At 39.2% G+C, this 16562-nt stretch overlaps 1 protein-coding gene across 4 annotated transcripts in view; it reads left to right on the forward strand.

Annotated features, from left to right (window-relative positions):
- Nucleotides 1-16562, forward strand: part of TEX10 (testis expressed 10) — a 55814-nt gene that overhangs the window by 34151 nt on the left and 5101 nt on the right. For all 4 annotated transcript variants that reach the window (XM_048289185.1, XM_048289189.1, XM_048289186.1 and 1 more), the window contains 2 exons: nt 3811-3899; nt 5077-5210. In XM_048289185.1, the coding sequence (XP_048145142.1) occupies nt 3811-3899; nt 5077-5210 (223 nt within the window). The remainder of the gene's footprint in view (nt 1-3810; nt 3900-5076; nt 5211-16562) is intronic.

Below are 16562 nucleotides of genomic sequence, written 5' to 3' on the forward strand. Positions count from 1 at the left end.
CTCTGCTTGTGTTTGTGTTATTAGAAAGACATTGGTTTTGGTTGTAATTTATTGTATCTGTGAGATTCTCATGTGGCCTTTTAATTACATGATTCCATGTTATTTTTCCATCCTCCATTCTGTATGGAGCACCTCATGAGCACTGAAGGAGCGTTTACCTAGTGTTACATTTTGGCCCTCTTTCAGTAGGAGGCTCCATGTTTTCTCTGTTATGTCCCACTTGGAAAACAAAGGGATTCCCTCCCCCTGCCCCCACTAGTGGAAGTTTTTTGTTGTGCTCAAGTAATTTTCACAGCTGCAGGAGATGGGAAGATGGTATTTTTCCAAGTTTAAAGATGTGGAACTGAGGCAAGGAAAAGGTGTAGACAGAAGTACACAGAAGTACCTGATGAGTTTAGGAATTCAGTATGAAACATTTGGGCTCCAATTTTTTTAGAATACTTTTCATCTTCTATCTTTAAAGCAAAAAATTGACCTCAAATTCACTGTAAGTTCAAATGGAGAAGTAGAGATCAGATGAGTCTGTGTTCTGCTCTTAGAAATACTTGAAGCTGTATCTCTCCACAGCTGTCAGTGGTGTTTTAGTCTTTTAATCACTGTTCAGCTGTTGCAGGATAGGGATAACTAGCAGAAAAAAAGGGATGAGAGAAGCTTCCAGTGTGAATAATGTGAGCTTAGTCTGTCCCAAAAGTAAAGAAGAAAAAAAAAATTGATGATACTTGAAAAAATGTGTTACCACTGACTTCTGTCCTCCAATTTTAAAAAGTATGTATCTCACATCTCTTATAACTTACCTGAAATTGTGAGCTGGTACTTCTACTTTTTAAATTATGCTTCATACACTGCACACATTCTAGGTGATGCAATAAATAAGGAGGGTACAGGTCAGACTATGTTATCCTTCATGGTGTAATCCTGATTAATCCATTCATCTATGATTTGAATGAGACAGATTTTTTTTTTTCAGAGAAAATATGACATATAATATTATCATACTCTAAGGTTTATGCACAGAGAGGCCAAGCTGAAGATCAGAGGCAACCTTCTCTGTCACTTTCTAAATTTAATGCTAGGTTATTTTTAACCTGAATGCTCTTTTAACATTGAGGCTTCTTCTGTGCATGTAATAGCTTTCGCTTTCTAACAAAGTAAACTGCAGCTGAATTTGGCAATTGTGATTTTGTGTGTGTGTGTGACTCAGTGTAGCTCTGCTTGTAGAGATGAATCTTATATTAAACCATTTAATAGCTCTGTTAAGGGTTTGTGCCTTATGCAGCCTCCACGTTCCCAGGGCAGAACTGCCGGGGTTCTTTCTGCTTCCTCTTATGTCTGTATCAGTGGCCCTTAGCCTGGTGTTCTCTTAGGATGCTTAATGTGCTTGTCCTGTTTGTGAGTTTGTAGATGGGTGGGTAAACAAAACTGATGAAGTGTTTGATTTCCAGATGTTTAGCAATAAGCTTCAGAATTATTTCTCCTGTCCAGGGATCTCCTGAACCTATGGCGATTTGTGCTTCCTAGACTGCAGTGAATCTTTTTTGTTCAGTCTCTTCTGGAGGTTATGTAAAATTCTTGCATGCACTGGTCCTATTGTCAGGAATTCAAAGCATCTGCTAACTGTTGCATATGGAAATAGAATTTTTCCAAAATGGAAAAATATTTTCTTATTTGATTATTTTAAACCAGATTCTAACAAGATTTGTCATGCAAGTCCCTACTCCCTGAATTGGGGCTTATCACATGTTCTTTCTTTCTCTTTTCCTAGATTTATTTATTTTCACATTTGCCTAACTACCTTTGCAGCTTCTCATCTGTCGTTATCTCTCCCAACCTCTTGCATTCCCACCATTCTGCTCAGTGGTTGCATCACAGTTTGACTTTCTGTGTCTAGTAAGTCCTAAACTCTCTTGAATCTGTCTCCATGCTCCTCAGTGCTTATGTAGGTAAAACAAGTGACCTTGAGTCAGACTCATGGTCCCTCTGCATCAGATTCAGGGAGATTCTTCTGCTGTGCTGAACAGGACACGGGTTTCACTCTCTCTTCTGGTGTATGGGTCTGATTTCTGTGTGAATATCCACCTTATGTAGGGAAGTAGTGGCAAGAGCTCTTGCTGATTTAGTTGAGTATGTGTGAAGTCTCTTCCATGCGGTAATGAATGGGACTGGGACCTCCTTGGAAAGATGGAAAAAATTCGCCGTTCCCCTGGGAGAAGACAATTTGCCATGTCCAAGGGATTTGTCTCGGGAGAACTTGGAGGTCAAGTAGCAGCCTTAAGGCTGGAGAGAGATTGAGAGACTATGGGTTAAGAAAAGGAAGTAGTGAGCCAGGCCTCAGGGCAGGACCTGGCCTCCTTGGAACCAGAAGGAAGCATGCAGAGCTGCCTGCACTGCAAAGTCACTATGTCACCTGAAATATGGCAAATCCGTACTGCCAGGCATTAAGAACTCAATATGAAGTGAGAACTTTATTTAATAAAGCCTTACTTCACGCTCTCTCACCTAGCTATGATATTTTGCTCCCCTAGAATTAACTATCCTACATGGTAGTCTGATGGAATCCTGAATTTTTTCTTTAATTTAAAGACATTCTGAAATTCTGTGGTTTTTCTCCTTTCTTTTTAAATAACTCCAGACACGTGCATATTCTAGCTGTCATTTTTGTGGATGCTGAAATATTATGGATGGATTTTCGTGGGTGGCAAAATGTATATGCCTGGCACAAAGGTATTCCAAATTTGATATTTTTGCTCCCAAAGCATGGAGCTGTAAAAAAATCCTGCATAACAAGCTTTCCAGAATTTTGTTACCCGTGAGTTAAGCCATTTTGGCTGTTGGCAGAGAGAAATTAGGGAAAAAAAATGATCTGAGGCAGATAGTTGGCTTGGAAAATTGCATTCAGAAGCTCTGAAATTTCACAAGTTTGTAAGAGTGGAAAGCAGCAATCTCTTACAGCAAAGATCCATAGTCTGTAGTGCCAGTGCCAAAAGCAGCATACACTGCAATTTGAATAATACGCATTTTTGCATAATGTGATGTGGGTCTGAGCTGCAGCCTTCTGAGGAAAGCATGTGTGAGATGTCCTTGTTCCCAGCTCCTGGCTTCCTCCTGGTTCAGCACTGGCACATGGACCAGACTCTGCCATTAAGTGGTCACTCGTGTCTGTTTGCTCTGAGTTTCCACAAGCACTGGCTTCTAATTCGAGACACCAAAGTAGGCTGGTGCTCCACTTGTTCCAGATTGCCCTTGAGAAGGGAAGTGTCAGACAGCTCTGATAACGGGTTTGCTCCTGTCTTGGTGTATTGCTCCTTTTTGTGTTCTTAATCTCCAACCAAGTTTTTAACTTAGCTGTGTTTAATAGCTTCAGCAGTTCTGAAAGAGATGCTGAGACTGCTTTCACATGGGGTTTGTTGTTCATGTAAAGAGCTGTATTAAAAGTAGTGGATATAATTAAAAATATAGCCCGGCATTTGTAATATAATGACTTTTACCAAGTAAGGGAAATAAAATTAGTTTAATTTACTGTGTCATCACTGTACTAAAGATTATAGCAGTATTAATGAAAATCTCAGTAACTCAATCATCTTAACAACCTAAGCCCATGCTGGGGTACAAAGTTCAGTGTGGCCTGTCCTTAAAAGAGCCAGTTCTGGTTTTCAAGCTATTTAAAATGCTATTCTAACAACAGCAGTTAGAAACAGGAATGCTAAAACTGGAACAATTTAGGCATGCTAATTGTGATTCTATTGTGCAGGTAGGTTGTGAATTCTTAATTATATGGTTTTTAATAAACTGTCTGCTGTTGGTTTTGTGTAGATCATCCTTTGCAGGCTGGAAGTGCCAAGTGCAGGATAATTCAGTGAATGATGTGGACTATTTCAGCTTCTTGTTTTCAACCCTTATAGGTAATCCATATGAATGTAATAATTCAGAATTAACAAAATGAAATTTGTTTTGATAGTCAATTACTGAATTTAATTTAGAATAAATGGTTTACTAAGTACTTCCTGAAAGTAATTCTAATCTTGTTACATATTTTTGATATGAGATACCTTTTATTCTCTGGATCTGATTTTTGGCACTCTCTTTTTACACTTTTCCATTTGGGCTGAATATTTGCATACTTTTTCTTCATTCTAGCAACTTTCCTAGGAAAGTATGAGGAAAACCTAAATTCAGCATATGACATAAGCAAGATTGTTTTTCCTAGCTTGAAGTAAATGTCTTTTATTGGCTCATAACAATGTAAATGAGTGCCTCTGGGATTTCCTGTGAACGTGCTTATGCTATTAAAAGCATTCCATCAGAATAAAGTAATCAAAGTACGTTAAAATGAACTGGCCAAGGTCAGCATGTGAGCAGAGCTACTTCTGCTACTCTATTCTTACTCAGCTATAAAAATAGTTGTGTTCTGTGATGATGCAACTTTGGGAAGTTACAGTGGTTAAAATGGTGTAATATTGCTAAGAAATAACTTCCACTAACTTGTGCTGTGGTAAAAAATAGTGTGTGTTCTTCACCACCTTGGTTATTTATAATGTTCAACTACTTTGATTTCAAAAATTACCTTTTTGTTCCTAAAATGGTAAAAAGAATGCTGAACTGATCGCAGAGAAAATGAAAGCAAAGCCCAAATAACTCTTGTGGAGAAGTCATCCTGTTTTGCTAAAACATCTTAATACCTGTCTAGAAATAATAAGCCAAATGATATTTTTTAACCCTGAGGTTACATTATTTATTACCGAGGTTACTGAGTTACTGTGAACACATGAAGTATTTTGCATTATACTCTTTTTTTTTTTTTTTAAAGATACATATATTGAAAATAGCATAACACTGGCCTCTTAAACTTTTTTTTACACCACATTACGATATTATTGGGTTTCAAAAATATTTTTGTTTTCTGTCGAAAGTCAAAATTTGTACTTTGATATACTTCATTTATAATACCAAGCAAGAGCTTTTAAGAAAAAATTGTCATGTTGACATAATGTAAAAGACAGTGTTTGTCAGAGATGCTGTTAAAGTAGAACACGGTTTGGCTTGTTTTGTGATACTGTTGTACTGCTTCTTCTTCCCCAGGGTTTTCAAGAGAGGAGCTGACTAGTCTCCAGGGCATTAGAGGAAAACCACACATTAGCCAGACACAGCTTTCACCTATCCGTCTTTACCTAACTGATCTGGACCAGTTTTTACACCACTGGGCTGTGACAGAGGTAATACATCAACACTAATTCTGAATGACAGCATACAAACTCTGAGTGCTCTCCATCCCTTTCCCATAGACGCCTAAATCCTGTCGTGATTTGAGTTGAAAAAAGAACAAAAAATATAAAAGCTGTCGAACTGCCAACATTTTTCTACAGCCATCAGATCATATTTTGAAGGAAGCTGCTTTAAAAGTGGAATGTTCAGACATGTAGTATGCAAAGCAATACTCAAGGAAAAGATTGGTAGAAACCTTGGTGGAAATTCTTAAGCACTAATAATATTAGGACCAGCAATATGTTTTGGCTTTCAAAAACAAATTAATTGGGAAAATACTAATTATAAAGTTTTCCTGGAGAGTAAGTGCCACTATTAATTAAAAAGCACTTGCATTAAATTAAATTTGAACTTGGAAGCAATATTCAGTTGGCATTGGTCATTATTTAGAATAATTCCTGATTAGTTAACCAAAATATGCTGGGATTAGAAACTTCACCCTCAATTCAGTACTTAATATCATAAGAGCTGAAAGCTTAATTTTATTGTTGGTTCTAAAGGGATTTGAGCCACCAGATTTTATTCAAAACAGGTGCATTAGCTGTCTTTCTGCATCAACTCTTTTTACTGTTTAGCTCGCCAGAAAACGCTTTAAGGGTGTGAAATCATGTTTTAATGACATGCCAGTTTGACAGTATTTATGAAATCATGGTCCTGAATTCAGAAAGAAGAGTGAAACAGGTTTTATATGTATGCTTTTCATTCAAGAAAGCAATATAGTAGATGTTTCCTACTTCACAGTGTTTAAGTGATAATGTACTGAAAGTGATGGTAGTCTGAGATACACATTGAATGTGTGCTGTTACTTATTAGAAGGTATTTTAAGCAAGGCTGCTGTTTGGTACCATGACTGACACACATTTTTGGGTGTCCTGCCTTAAGTCATTTGGCTTGTGGAGCAGTTGAACTTCCTAATTTGTTTTGCGTTGTCTCTTCTGGACAGTAATGAAGTGTTTTCTCACCAAAATATCTTTCTCCAGTATGGAAAGATCTGAATGCTCTCTTTCCATGTCCTATTCCTCTGTGAATGCACCAAAGTGATTGTTTCTTAGAGTTAGCCTAATCCCATACGGCATCTGAAGGATTTATGTACACCTTACCTGTTTCTAAAAATGTCACCTCTAATGTCTTCTCCTTCCTCTTATTACTTCTATTCCATGAATCTTTCACAGTCAGCAGTGAAATAGGACTACTTTCACACATTGAACAGTGAAGTAATTTGATTTCTTTTTTGTGCCTTTGGTTCCTGGTTGCAAGTTTGAGTTTCTTCTGCCACAGTCTTCACTGTTGTGGTGCTATGAAGGAGAGTCAGTACTTTCAGAAACTTGAGACTCGCTTTTGTTAAAGTACCTTTTCTCAGGACAAATACAGGGTGCTCTCCCAGGTTGTCAGAAGGGGATGATGGTCACTAAGCGAAGAGCTGGATGTCCTTGGTTAGTAATGAAAGATGATTTGGACATCATGTGGAGCACTGCACTACTTCTGCACTTACGTTTCAGCCTGAAGTCTTTTCTGGAGACTACTTCATGAAAGAGAGAATAGGAGCAAAAACTCTGTGCACCAAAAATCTGTGTGAAGAAGGATGAGACCTTCTAGACCCACTTGATTTTGTAGGCTTTTAACCAAAGGGAGTTCTGAACTGTCACTTTTTCCCAGTGAGGGTGATCAAACACTGGAATAAGTAGCCTGGGGACATTCTGGTTCCCATCTATGGATGTACTCAAAGCCAGACTGGACACAATGTGGGGTGACCTGCTCCAGGTGACTCCACTTGAGTAGGAACATTGAATTAGAGGGACTTGAGGATGTTCCTTCCACCTTTAGATATTTAGATAAATAATCAGTGATTATTTGAAAACTCCTTCTGAAAAAAACCCAAGTCTTTTTGTTTTACCATCAACAAATCTCTTCATTATTTTTGCTTTTTAGACATAACAAGATCCCACAGTATGAGTAGAGTTTTGTTGTTTTCTTTTATTTGGTAGTTTTGTTACACTTACATTGATCTAAAAGTCAAACTGCTCCCATTATAGGGTTGCCAGGTACTGCAGTGCTGTTTGGGGTGTTCCCTCCAGATCTGCTAAGCTTTTTCCCCATGGAATTTTGTGAACAAAAAAGTAGAGGCACCTCTACAGTAGCTTGCTTTCATACTGGAGAAAAATAAAGATATTCTTTCCTCTTGCCTCTGATCTGGTGATAATGGTGGCATATCTGTTTGTGTTACAATGAGAAGTGATCATTGGTATTGAAGCAACCACTTCCTTTTATGAGTTGCAGAATTCCATTTGTTTTTCACTTGTCTGGTTTTGATTTCAGATGCAGTCATAGGTATGGTAAATGATACATAAACAAAACCATGCTGAAGCTCTTCAGCTTTTAGATTACTTTTTTCTCTGTGTTTAAATATCTAATACAACACTGTTCTTTAAGTTTTAGGGGGTTTTATCTTCTCCTTTTATGAGTACCATTCTCCAACCTCAAACATGTTGACCAATATTCTATATAATGCTCAGTTTGTGAAGAAATTATTCTGGGGACTGTAGTCCATAAAAACCTTGGGATTTGGAGTCTGGACAATTTTTTAAAACCAAGAAGGTAAAGAAGAAGAAAAAAAAGAAAGAAAAAGGCAGGCTTGGGAAAAACCTTTCCATTCAAGATTTGCCATGAGCTGCACACAAATCCTTTTTGTAGATGAAGTAGTTTTCACTAGGTGCTGAACAAACTAATCTGCTCTCAAAAGGAAAAAAAAAACCTAAACAGCAACAACAACAAAAAACCCCAACCAAAAAAGCAAACTGCAGAGTTGCAGGCTCTGGGAAGAAGAAAACTGCCAGCAAATCATGAGGCTCTCCTAGGGTGTGTTGAAAGACAGTATGATATGAGGGTTCTGTGTGCGTTGAATTTGAGGGAGGTAGGTTTGGAGCTGCTTTCTTCCTAGTGGACATAGTTCAAGGTGTGATAGAATTCTGGAGTCAAAATATTTCTAGCTGTGGCAGAAAATTGCTTTATTTAGATAGAGAAGTGCTACAGGAAATAATAAACCCCAGCTTGATTTAGTTATGCTCTTGGTGGGACTGGGTAGAGTGCAGAGCTTCTGAATGCTAACCTTTCATCTGTTCCCTTGCTGGATAAGGAAGTTTATGGTGATGCTGTAATGTTAAGCAGAATGTTTGTAGTAATTTTAAATACCTGATAAATGAGAGCAGTGCTTGTTGGCTGCAGACCAGGCCTCTACTCTATGCTGAGAGTTGTTTGTTTAAGAGTTCTCATTGTGTAGTTGTAATTCAGGATTTCCTCTCAATGGAAAAGTTTTTTAATGTGGATGAAAATAAATAAGGAACTCTGATGGAATTAGGATTTGAGGGCCTGCTTTCATATCAATAAATGAGACTAGTGATCAGATCCCTATGAGTCCTTCCACCGTCTTCTTTCATCTCTTCCACCTCTAGGTTTGTCTAAACCATTGTTAGTTTTTAGCTCTCTGCTGAAACGTAAAGTTGCAAATACTAATTCCCCATAAGTTTTATGGAAATAAGCAGGTGGAAGAGGAAAAACGCTCTAGATTAGCACAGGGTGGTTTATAACTCTGTTCCAGCATCCTGCTTGGCAGCAACCAGTCTGCAGGGGCTGTCGCTCAGCCTGTGGGGGGTGTAGGGGCTTGTGAGGCAGGAGCAGCAGGGTTGTGGGACTGCAGAAAGGTCCCAGGTGTCAATCTGTAGGAGGCCACGGCTTGTTGGCCTTACTGCTCATTGCTCAACTTTGTTTCAAGTGCAGGGAAAGGCAGTCCCAGCTTCCTGTCCCTGGCTGTGCAATGGGTGATGCCTGTTTTTAAGGGTAAAGAGCTGTAAGAGGGAATGTCATGTATCACATATGCATGCCAGAGATGCGGGAGGAAATATGGTACGCCTCTGCAGAAAGGGCAAGTTCTGGAAAGGAAAAGAGTAACTTGAGGCATTTCAAACAGCAGCTTGGACTTCTGGAGTGTTATTATAGCCAGGACAACTGGTAGCATGTGGATTACAGTAACAAATGCACTTCTGAAAGGAACTGATGCTTTGAGGTAGTTTGTAACAAAATCTGTTTTGAGATGGATACTATTTGTAATTTTTTGGGTTTTTTTTTTTTCTGGAGCATGGTAATTGGAAGCACGGCAGTCTGAAACCATGTTGTTTTTTTGTGGAAGCTTATTTAAATGGTGGTGATTTTCAGTTAAGGAGAATGCTTCAGAAAAGTGTTTCTTTAAAAGCTATTTTGCATAGTTCTAAAGGTTAGTCTTCATGATTTGTCTAAAAGATATGTTAAAGGTGGGAAATTTGGTTCCTTTTCTGGAGGACCTTCTGCTTAAAATTACTTCTGTCTTGTTACAGCCAATTATTTAAAATCACCCCCCTGTAGCTGAAATAAATGAGACTCCAGAATAAATGGTTGCAGCCTGAGGGAAGAGCTTCAGCCTTGGCTCATTTTAACTGTGCCCATAGTGTTTGTCAGTGATATTGTTCACTCCCTTGTAATTGAATTGCTGTGCCAGGATCGAATGAAAAAGTGCCCACAGAAATGAAGAGTTTAACAAGGTAACCGTGTATACATGGTAATTTCTGTTGTAATATTTGATGTTTGTGACAGTTGAACATTTCAGAGGGCGAAAGCAAATGATAATTTGAGGGCTTGCTTGAAGTCGAGATTCCAGAGCTGTATCGAGCACACAGCTGACTCAAAGAAATAAAATATTCAACCAAATGTTTAAAATGTTTAAGAGCAAACATTAGGGAAGGTCAGCTGCTTTTAAAAGCAGACATGAATTCAAAAACCTTGAGATGCATGTAGTGTAATACACTAATCTGTGTCAAAAACTGTTAAGTCTTATATATGAAATACAGTTGGGAAGGCTGGATCTGCACAGATGTGCTATGAAAAATTACAGCAAATCAATAAAGAGAGCAAGTCAATGCATGTAAATTAAAAGCCCTGCGAGGATGTTTGTCTTGAGAAGTAAACGGTGGTATACTAGTGCTATATCTTAACTTTAAGCAGAGATTAATGCTTTAAAAAAAAACCCCAAATTGTTACAATGTAGATTTTGAATTGAAGTTCCTGAAAGATTTCAACTTGTCTTTATTGAGATTTACAGGTTAGAGTTACATTGGAGAGAAAAGGCAGCTGAGGGTAAATAAACTTCCTTCTAAATAAACTTCCTTCTAAACTAGGAATATGGTACAATTTTAATCTTCTTTAAGGAAGACAAAAAAGTCTAAATAAGCCTGTTAGTGTTCAGTAAAGCTACAACCTATCTCAGCTTTAATGTTTAGAGGTGAAATTAATTATTTTCTTGGAAAGTAATGCAAAGTCCAGAGAAACAAAAGGGAAATAATTTAAGTAAAAGTAACGCCTCCTAAAATTAATGAAGCTCTTTTTCAAAGGTCTCTTTCATAAGATGTAAAACTTAAACCCAAAGCAAACAAAAAGCACCACACTAGCCCCCGCAAGTAAAACACAAACAGTAAAACACAAACTTCCAGAAAACCTAAGATGATCTTCAGGCCAGTGCTCCATTGTACCTGTATCATATACTTCCAGCATTTCCTGTAACACCTCGGAGCTGGTAGCTCACTGCAGCATTACTGCACATAACTAGCATGAATTTACAACTCCACAGGTACTGTGTATTGTGCTTTATATTCAAATCCTGGCTTGTGATACCTAACCTAAATTTGCTCAGAAAGACAGGCTTTGTGGGACAAGAGCTAGGTGTAGGGTTCTCTGTGCTTTCAAGCCCTTTTGTTTGAAGAAGAGGCAGGCAGGTGAATTTGGAGGCTTCAATATCAGATGTTTCTTGGCTGTCCTGCACATAGTCTGAAGAGGAGGTATCTAGAGGAGGAGCAGTTGGCTGTGGTGACATTTTATAGCTGTGAGGAAGCTGCAGAGCTGTGAAAGAAGGGCATATTACAGCTGCAAAAGGATGAAACAAAAGCTGTTTTGTGGTGTCCTTTCTTTGAATTTTGTTAGTAAGATGGCTCTGAGAAGAGAACCCGACCTGTGATGTTCTTCTGGTACAGCTTTGTCTACTCCTGGATAGCACACTAGCTGTCCAGCTTAAAACCTGGTTTTGCTGATAGTATTTTCAGAAATGCCCCTCACTTAGAGAGCTGATGGGATTGGCTCTAGCTCATAGTTCTCTGCCCCTTGGCACCAAATCTTGCTGGTACCCAGACTTGAACACATGATCAAATTGTTGCCCAGGAAGTTAGCTGTGGTGTTTGCCATTCAGGTATTTGTGTCCAGGGGCAAATAAAGATAACTTCACTTAGTTTAATTGATTCTCAAATATAAATTTTGTATCAGACCCCATGCCACAGCTAAGGAACCTGCAGACAGGCAAGCACCACAGTAAAAAGATGCAAGATGAGTTTGTGTGCTGCAGTTACCCTGTTTTTGACCAGCAATAGGGCATGAATTCCTCTAATGTCATAATTCTTCTAAGTCTATGGAAATATGTACTCTTTCAATATATGGGACACCACATATGTTCTTAAGCATTTGTAATTCTTAAATAAGTTTCTTCATTCCCTGTTCCTCACCCTGTAATGTTCTCCTGCAGACACTGCTCCTCCTTTTTGGCGGTTTCTTTTTTTAACTTAGGTTTTGTTGTGAATGTGTAGGGGTTTCATGTGGGGGTTTTTATGGAGAGGTTTGTTCAGGTTTTTTTTTCTGGAGTCAGTGAATCAGGAATACCTTTCACATCCACCCCTGTGAGCTTACCCAAGGCAGATGAACAAAGATCTCTTGTTGTATGCAGCTTTCTCAACAACTCAGGGCACTGTTAATATTGCCCTGTCAAATCAATTTATTTCAGAAAGAGAAGCAGCACCTGTCAGGGGAGTACAGTGTCTGATAAGCGAGGGTGCTTCAGGGGAGCTGGCCAAGCTTCAGATGCCAAGCTTCATTGCCTGCCCCATCACCTGAAAACTTCTCATTTTCTACGCTCCACACTAACACGTTACACTGGATACAGTCCTGCTCCAAACAGGCATTTCACAAGGGCTGGGGAATTCACTGCAGAACAGCCTGTTACATTTTAGTTACCCATGTTTGAGGTGCATGTCGATGTGAGTTGAAAAATATATTGCAAAGTTCACATTAGGTTATAGTATCTGGTGTGCGCCGACTTTCTTTTTTAATAAAATCACTTCTCAGGGAGTCTGAACTGCCTTTGGTCTGACTCCACACAGTAGTTCGCTAAAATACTTGATCCATTATCTTTCCTGCTTGCTTGGGTTCCTCTCTGTGCTCATGCCTGTGTGTGTCTTCAGAGGAAGGTGAGTATTTTTCTTTGAAAAAATAGTACTTTGCAGCATGATTAAACTTGAAATGATAAGAAAATTTTCTCTGGACAGTTGCTGATAAGTAGTTTCCTTGAGACTTTGCATCAGGATTCTGTCGTGTTGCAGGAAGCATTGAGGGAGTGGGTACAGTTCAATAATGAACAAAACATTAGCCTCGCTTCATCAGTTGTGCTTGTTCCTGTTGCCATGAGGGCTCACACTGAGACTGGGCTTCCTTGGGTCATCCCAACTCTGTCTTTTGGAGGCAAGAGCATCTTAGAGATGAACAACATTAAACTGATGAATTCCTCTGATTCTACATTAGAACTGTGAAAAGGCTGCTTGGGAATGCGTTGTCAGTCACTTAGGGTCGCTGTCAGTGGCAAAAATGCTTTTAACTCATCCAGTTGAAGTAAAACACTCCATGGTGTCAGGATCTCCAAAAAACCTGGGTCAGGCTGTGCTCCTGGGGGCCTTTCCATCCTTTTTTTGTTGTTTGTTTGTCTGGAGTTTTTGTTTGTTTCTTTTGTTTTGTGGTGGTTTGGTGGTGGTGGGTGTTTTTTCTTCCCTGTTTTAGTTGGCTGCTGTTGGAGTTTGTCTTCAGTGTGGCAGGCAAGGAGGCCCCTGTAGCAGTGACGTCCCAAAGCGCCAGTAGGGAACCTGCTGTTGCAGTTGTGTGGCTCGTGAGCATGCTGGGTACTTGGGCTTGTCTGATCAACAGGGATTGGTTTGAAAACCTGCCAGTGGATTACAGAGCCTGTAGCATTTGCTGCATAATGCTAACAGATAATCTCCGTGTTTAAGAGAATGCTTTTCTTTAGGTTAATTTATTCAAGTGAGCATTCAAACAAGATTAAAAAGAAAAGGAGAAAAAACCCAACAGAATGTCTAAGGCTAAGCCAAACCTGTTATAAAATACTTGCCTCAAAAAGAAAAAACCCACCCCTCCCTGATCAAAAATGCCTGTTCTCAGTCCATTCACTTCAGGATTGCTCTGAGACAAAACTACTCTGGCTTTGGTCCAAAATCAATCTATGAATGTGCCAAAAATGTGATAAATGCTAATCAAATGTAATGTAATGAATCAGCTGTGACATTTTATTATGGAAATTAAACATCATGCAAAACCTTGCCTAAGGAAAATAAATTGTCAGAGAAAATACTAATTTTCATGTGGTAATTAAGTTTTCTTTTCCTTTCATTTCCATGTCTAAAAACGTTTCAGTTTCACTTTTTATAACAGGCATTTGGTATGAAAGCCATTTCAACCAGGATTTAATTTATGGGATTGAAAAGAATTGCCTCTCCCACTTAATTGCAGGAAAACAGAACTGATGTAGGGAATGGTGGTGCTGTTTTGAGGGTGAGAAAGATCTAAAAGGTTGAAAAATCAACTTGCACTTTACCACAACCCTTCTAAGGAATTTTTGCTGCCGTCCAGTGGTATGATGCGTGTTTTCCTCGCCAGTTCAGGAAGAATCTTGAGTGTGGCTGTATTGTAGCTGTAATGAAATGCTCCAACAAGGGAGAGCCTCAGTGGATGATGGGCTTGCTCTAGGGACATAGTCCTAAGGGTGAAATATTAGTAATGAAACCGTAGTTTGCTGGGTGGGCCTCGTGGATTTGCCTTCAAGGTCTTTAGTTTGTGGGTCTGTATTGAATCAAAATGGATCTCTGGCAGACTGTGTCTGGTGTAATGTGCTCACAAGCATATGGCAAACCCCTTTGTAAACTGCCTAAGCTCTGTCTTATGAGCAAGAAATGTCTCCTGCATTTTCCCGTTTCGTAATCATCCTTCCCAATTTTCATCTCATCTGCGTTCCCACCCAGCCATGATCATTGTTACATTTAGTTGTTGTTTGGATACATTTGTTTTCCTGAATCGTTTTTCACCACTTTGTAAGTGACAGTAAGATCCCTTCTTGGGTGTCATTTTGCCAGCTCAGGCAGGTTAAGTTCTTTGCATTGACACCTGTAAGACAGGACCTCTCTTCTTTGTGCAGTTCTTCTGTGTCTGTTTTGTTTGAATTTGCCTTTCTTGAAAATGAGTGGCTCCTACTTTGCACAGTATGTCAGAAATGGTCTAACTCTGTAACAGAGTAGTACTGAACAGATGATCCTTATTCTGTCTGATTGCTTCTCTTGGGATTATCTTTACATCCTGAAGTTTTGCGGTTGTATCACAACCACCTTGTGGTCAGCTGTTACTCACAGAATTTCCTTCTCATTTCCAACTGGTGAAACTCATAGCTGCATGCAGAAGCTTTTGTCGGTCTTGAAGCACATGGAACTTTTGTTTCACTGAATTTTTTCTGTAGCTCTTACTCATCAAACCTGTGCGATCTTTTCCATAGGTTAGTCCAGTCCTCCTGCCTTGGCAGGGTTTCTCAGCTTGGAGCTGTCATCTGACAGATTTCATCAGTGCAGCTTTACCTTTTGTGTAAGTGCTGCTCATTAAAATGCCAGGTCAGATTGGTGTCACAGTTTGTCCTTGACATGACAGTCCCTGGTAATAACCTCTGTTGCAGCTTGACTTTATTCCTTGACACTGCTAGTAACACAGATGTTTTGAGTGGGTTTCTTGGGAATATTCCAGGGTACCTAATATTTTATCACTTTCAAACTGCAGCGTACAAAAGCCCTACTATATTTAGGATGGTGTACTCAGTTTTAATAATACTGTTTCATTATAAAGTAAATGTATAGTAAAGGTATTCAGTGCAAGAGTGTCTATGAAATTGTTTTTTTAAACAGTCCTACTAGTCAAACGAAACACTTGCACTACCCCTGTGATACTGATTAACATGAGCAATGTCCTGACAGCCCAGCAATGTTATGTTCCACCAGGCAAATGTGTTAAGGATCTCCTGAATTTGGCTGGTGTAAGCAGGGCTAAAAACAGGTGTGGCATGTAATTTTGGAAAAAGCTGAGTGCGCTTCTGTATCACCACAAATGGTGCTGCTTGGCTATTTCTGATTAAACCTCCACTGGCATCCACATTAGTTAGGGCTGAGTTTTCATGCCACAGGACTTGGAGCTAATGGTTCTTTCCCTCACCTTTCCCTTCCTCCAGCTGCAAGTGTTGTGGACTATGATTTTTGACACAACATGGTTGATATGTTCTATTTTGTCATTATCTCTTGTTTTGGTGTCTTGACTTGCCTGATTCAACTGAAGTCTCAAGACCAAGACACTGTCATGGAATTCAATGCCTCAAGTCAGATCCTCCTGTGAAAAGTTCTCTTCGGATCTTGAGTCATGAGGGATCTTAGAGGAATGTGTTTTGCTTAGTGGAGATATTTGTAAAACTCATGGACTTAAATTCTTTCATCCTTCAAACTGAGTTTGCTATTTTCTGATTCCCTTAAGCACAAAGAGAAGATTCCATTCCTCATGTAGTGGTTCTTCCATCTTGCCCTTAGCAGGACATCACAATTCCTCATGGTCTGATAACACACTCGTGCTGTGCACATTGGCTTCTCTGGAGGCTTTAGTTGCCACTCTGGTGGCATAAGCAGTGAATGTGAACAGCGAGAGGGCATCCAAGCTCTCCAGCTAGTTTGCAAATTATTGGAATAGATGGGAAGGAAGAGAGGAACAAAGAAAGCCACCTGCTGAGGATTGCAGTGCAGCTTACCAGCAGTTCTACTGGAGCTGTGGTTTCTTTACCCTGTCCAGGAGACATTTGAGATTTCATGGTAGTTTGCTAGTGCCTGATTATATAAGCACCAGAAAGTTTTATGCAGTTTATGAAGCAAGATTTCATTACATTTTGTATCGTTTTTGAACATGACATTTTTGGCACTGTAGAGGAAAATAAGTTAGAAATGGATTTTTTTCTACATTCTTGTTATATTATTTTTCTGTTTCACTCTGATCCCTCTGTTTCATGCTTGATGCAGTTATTTGGGAAGTTGTTTTCTGAAATTCTTTGGCTATGTGGAAAGGAATTTGGAGGCTTGGTAGGGCACTCTAGCTTGATA

The sequence above is a fragment of the Corvus hawaiiensis genome, chromosome 30 (genome assembly GCF_020740725.1).
Source record: "Corvus hawaiiensis isolate bCorHaw1 chromosome 30, bCorHaw1.pri.cur, whole genome shotgun sequence".
Taxonomy (NCBI): Eukaryota; Metazoa; Chordata; class Aves; order Passeriformes; family Corvidae; genus Corvus; species Corvus hawaiiensis.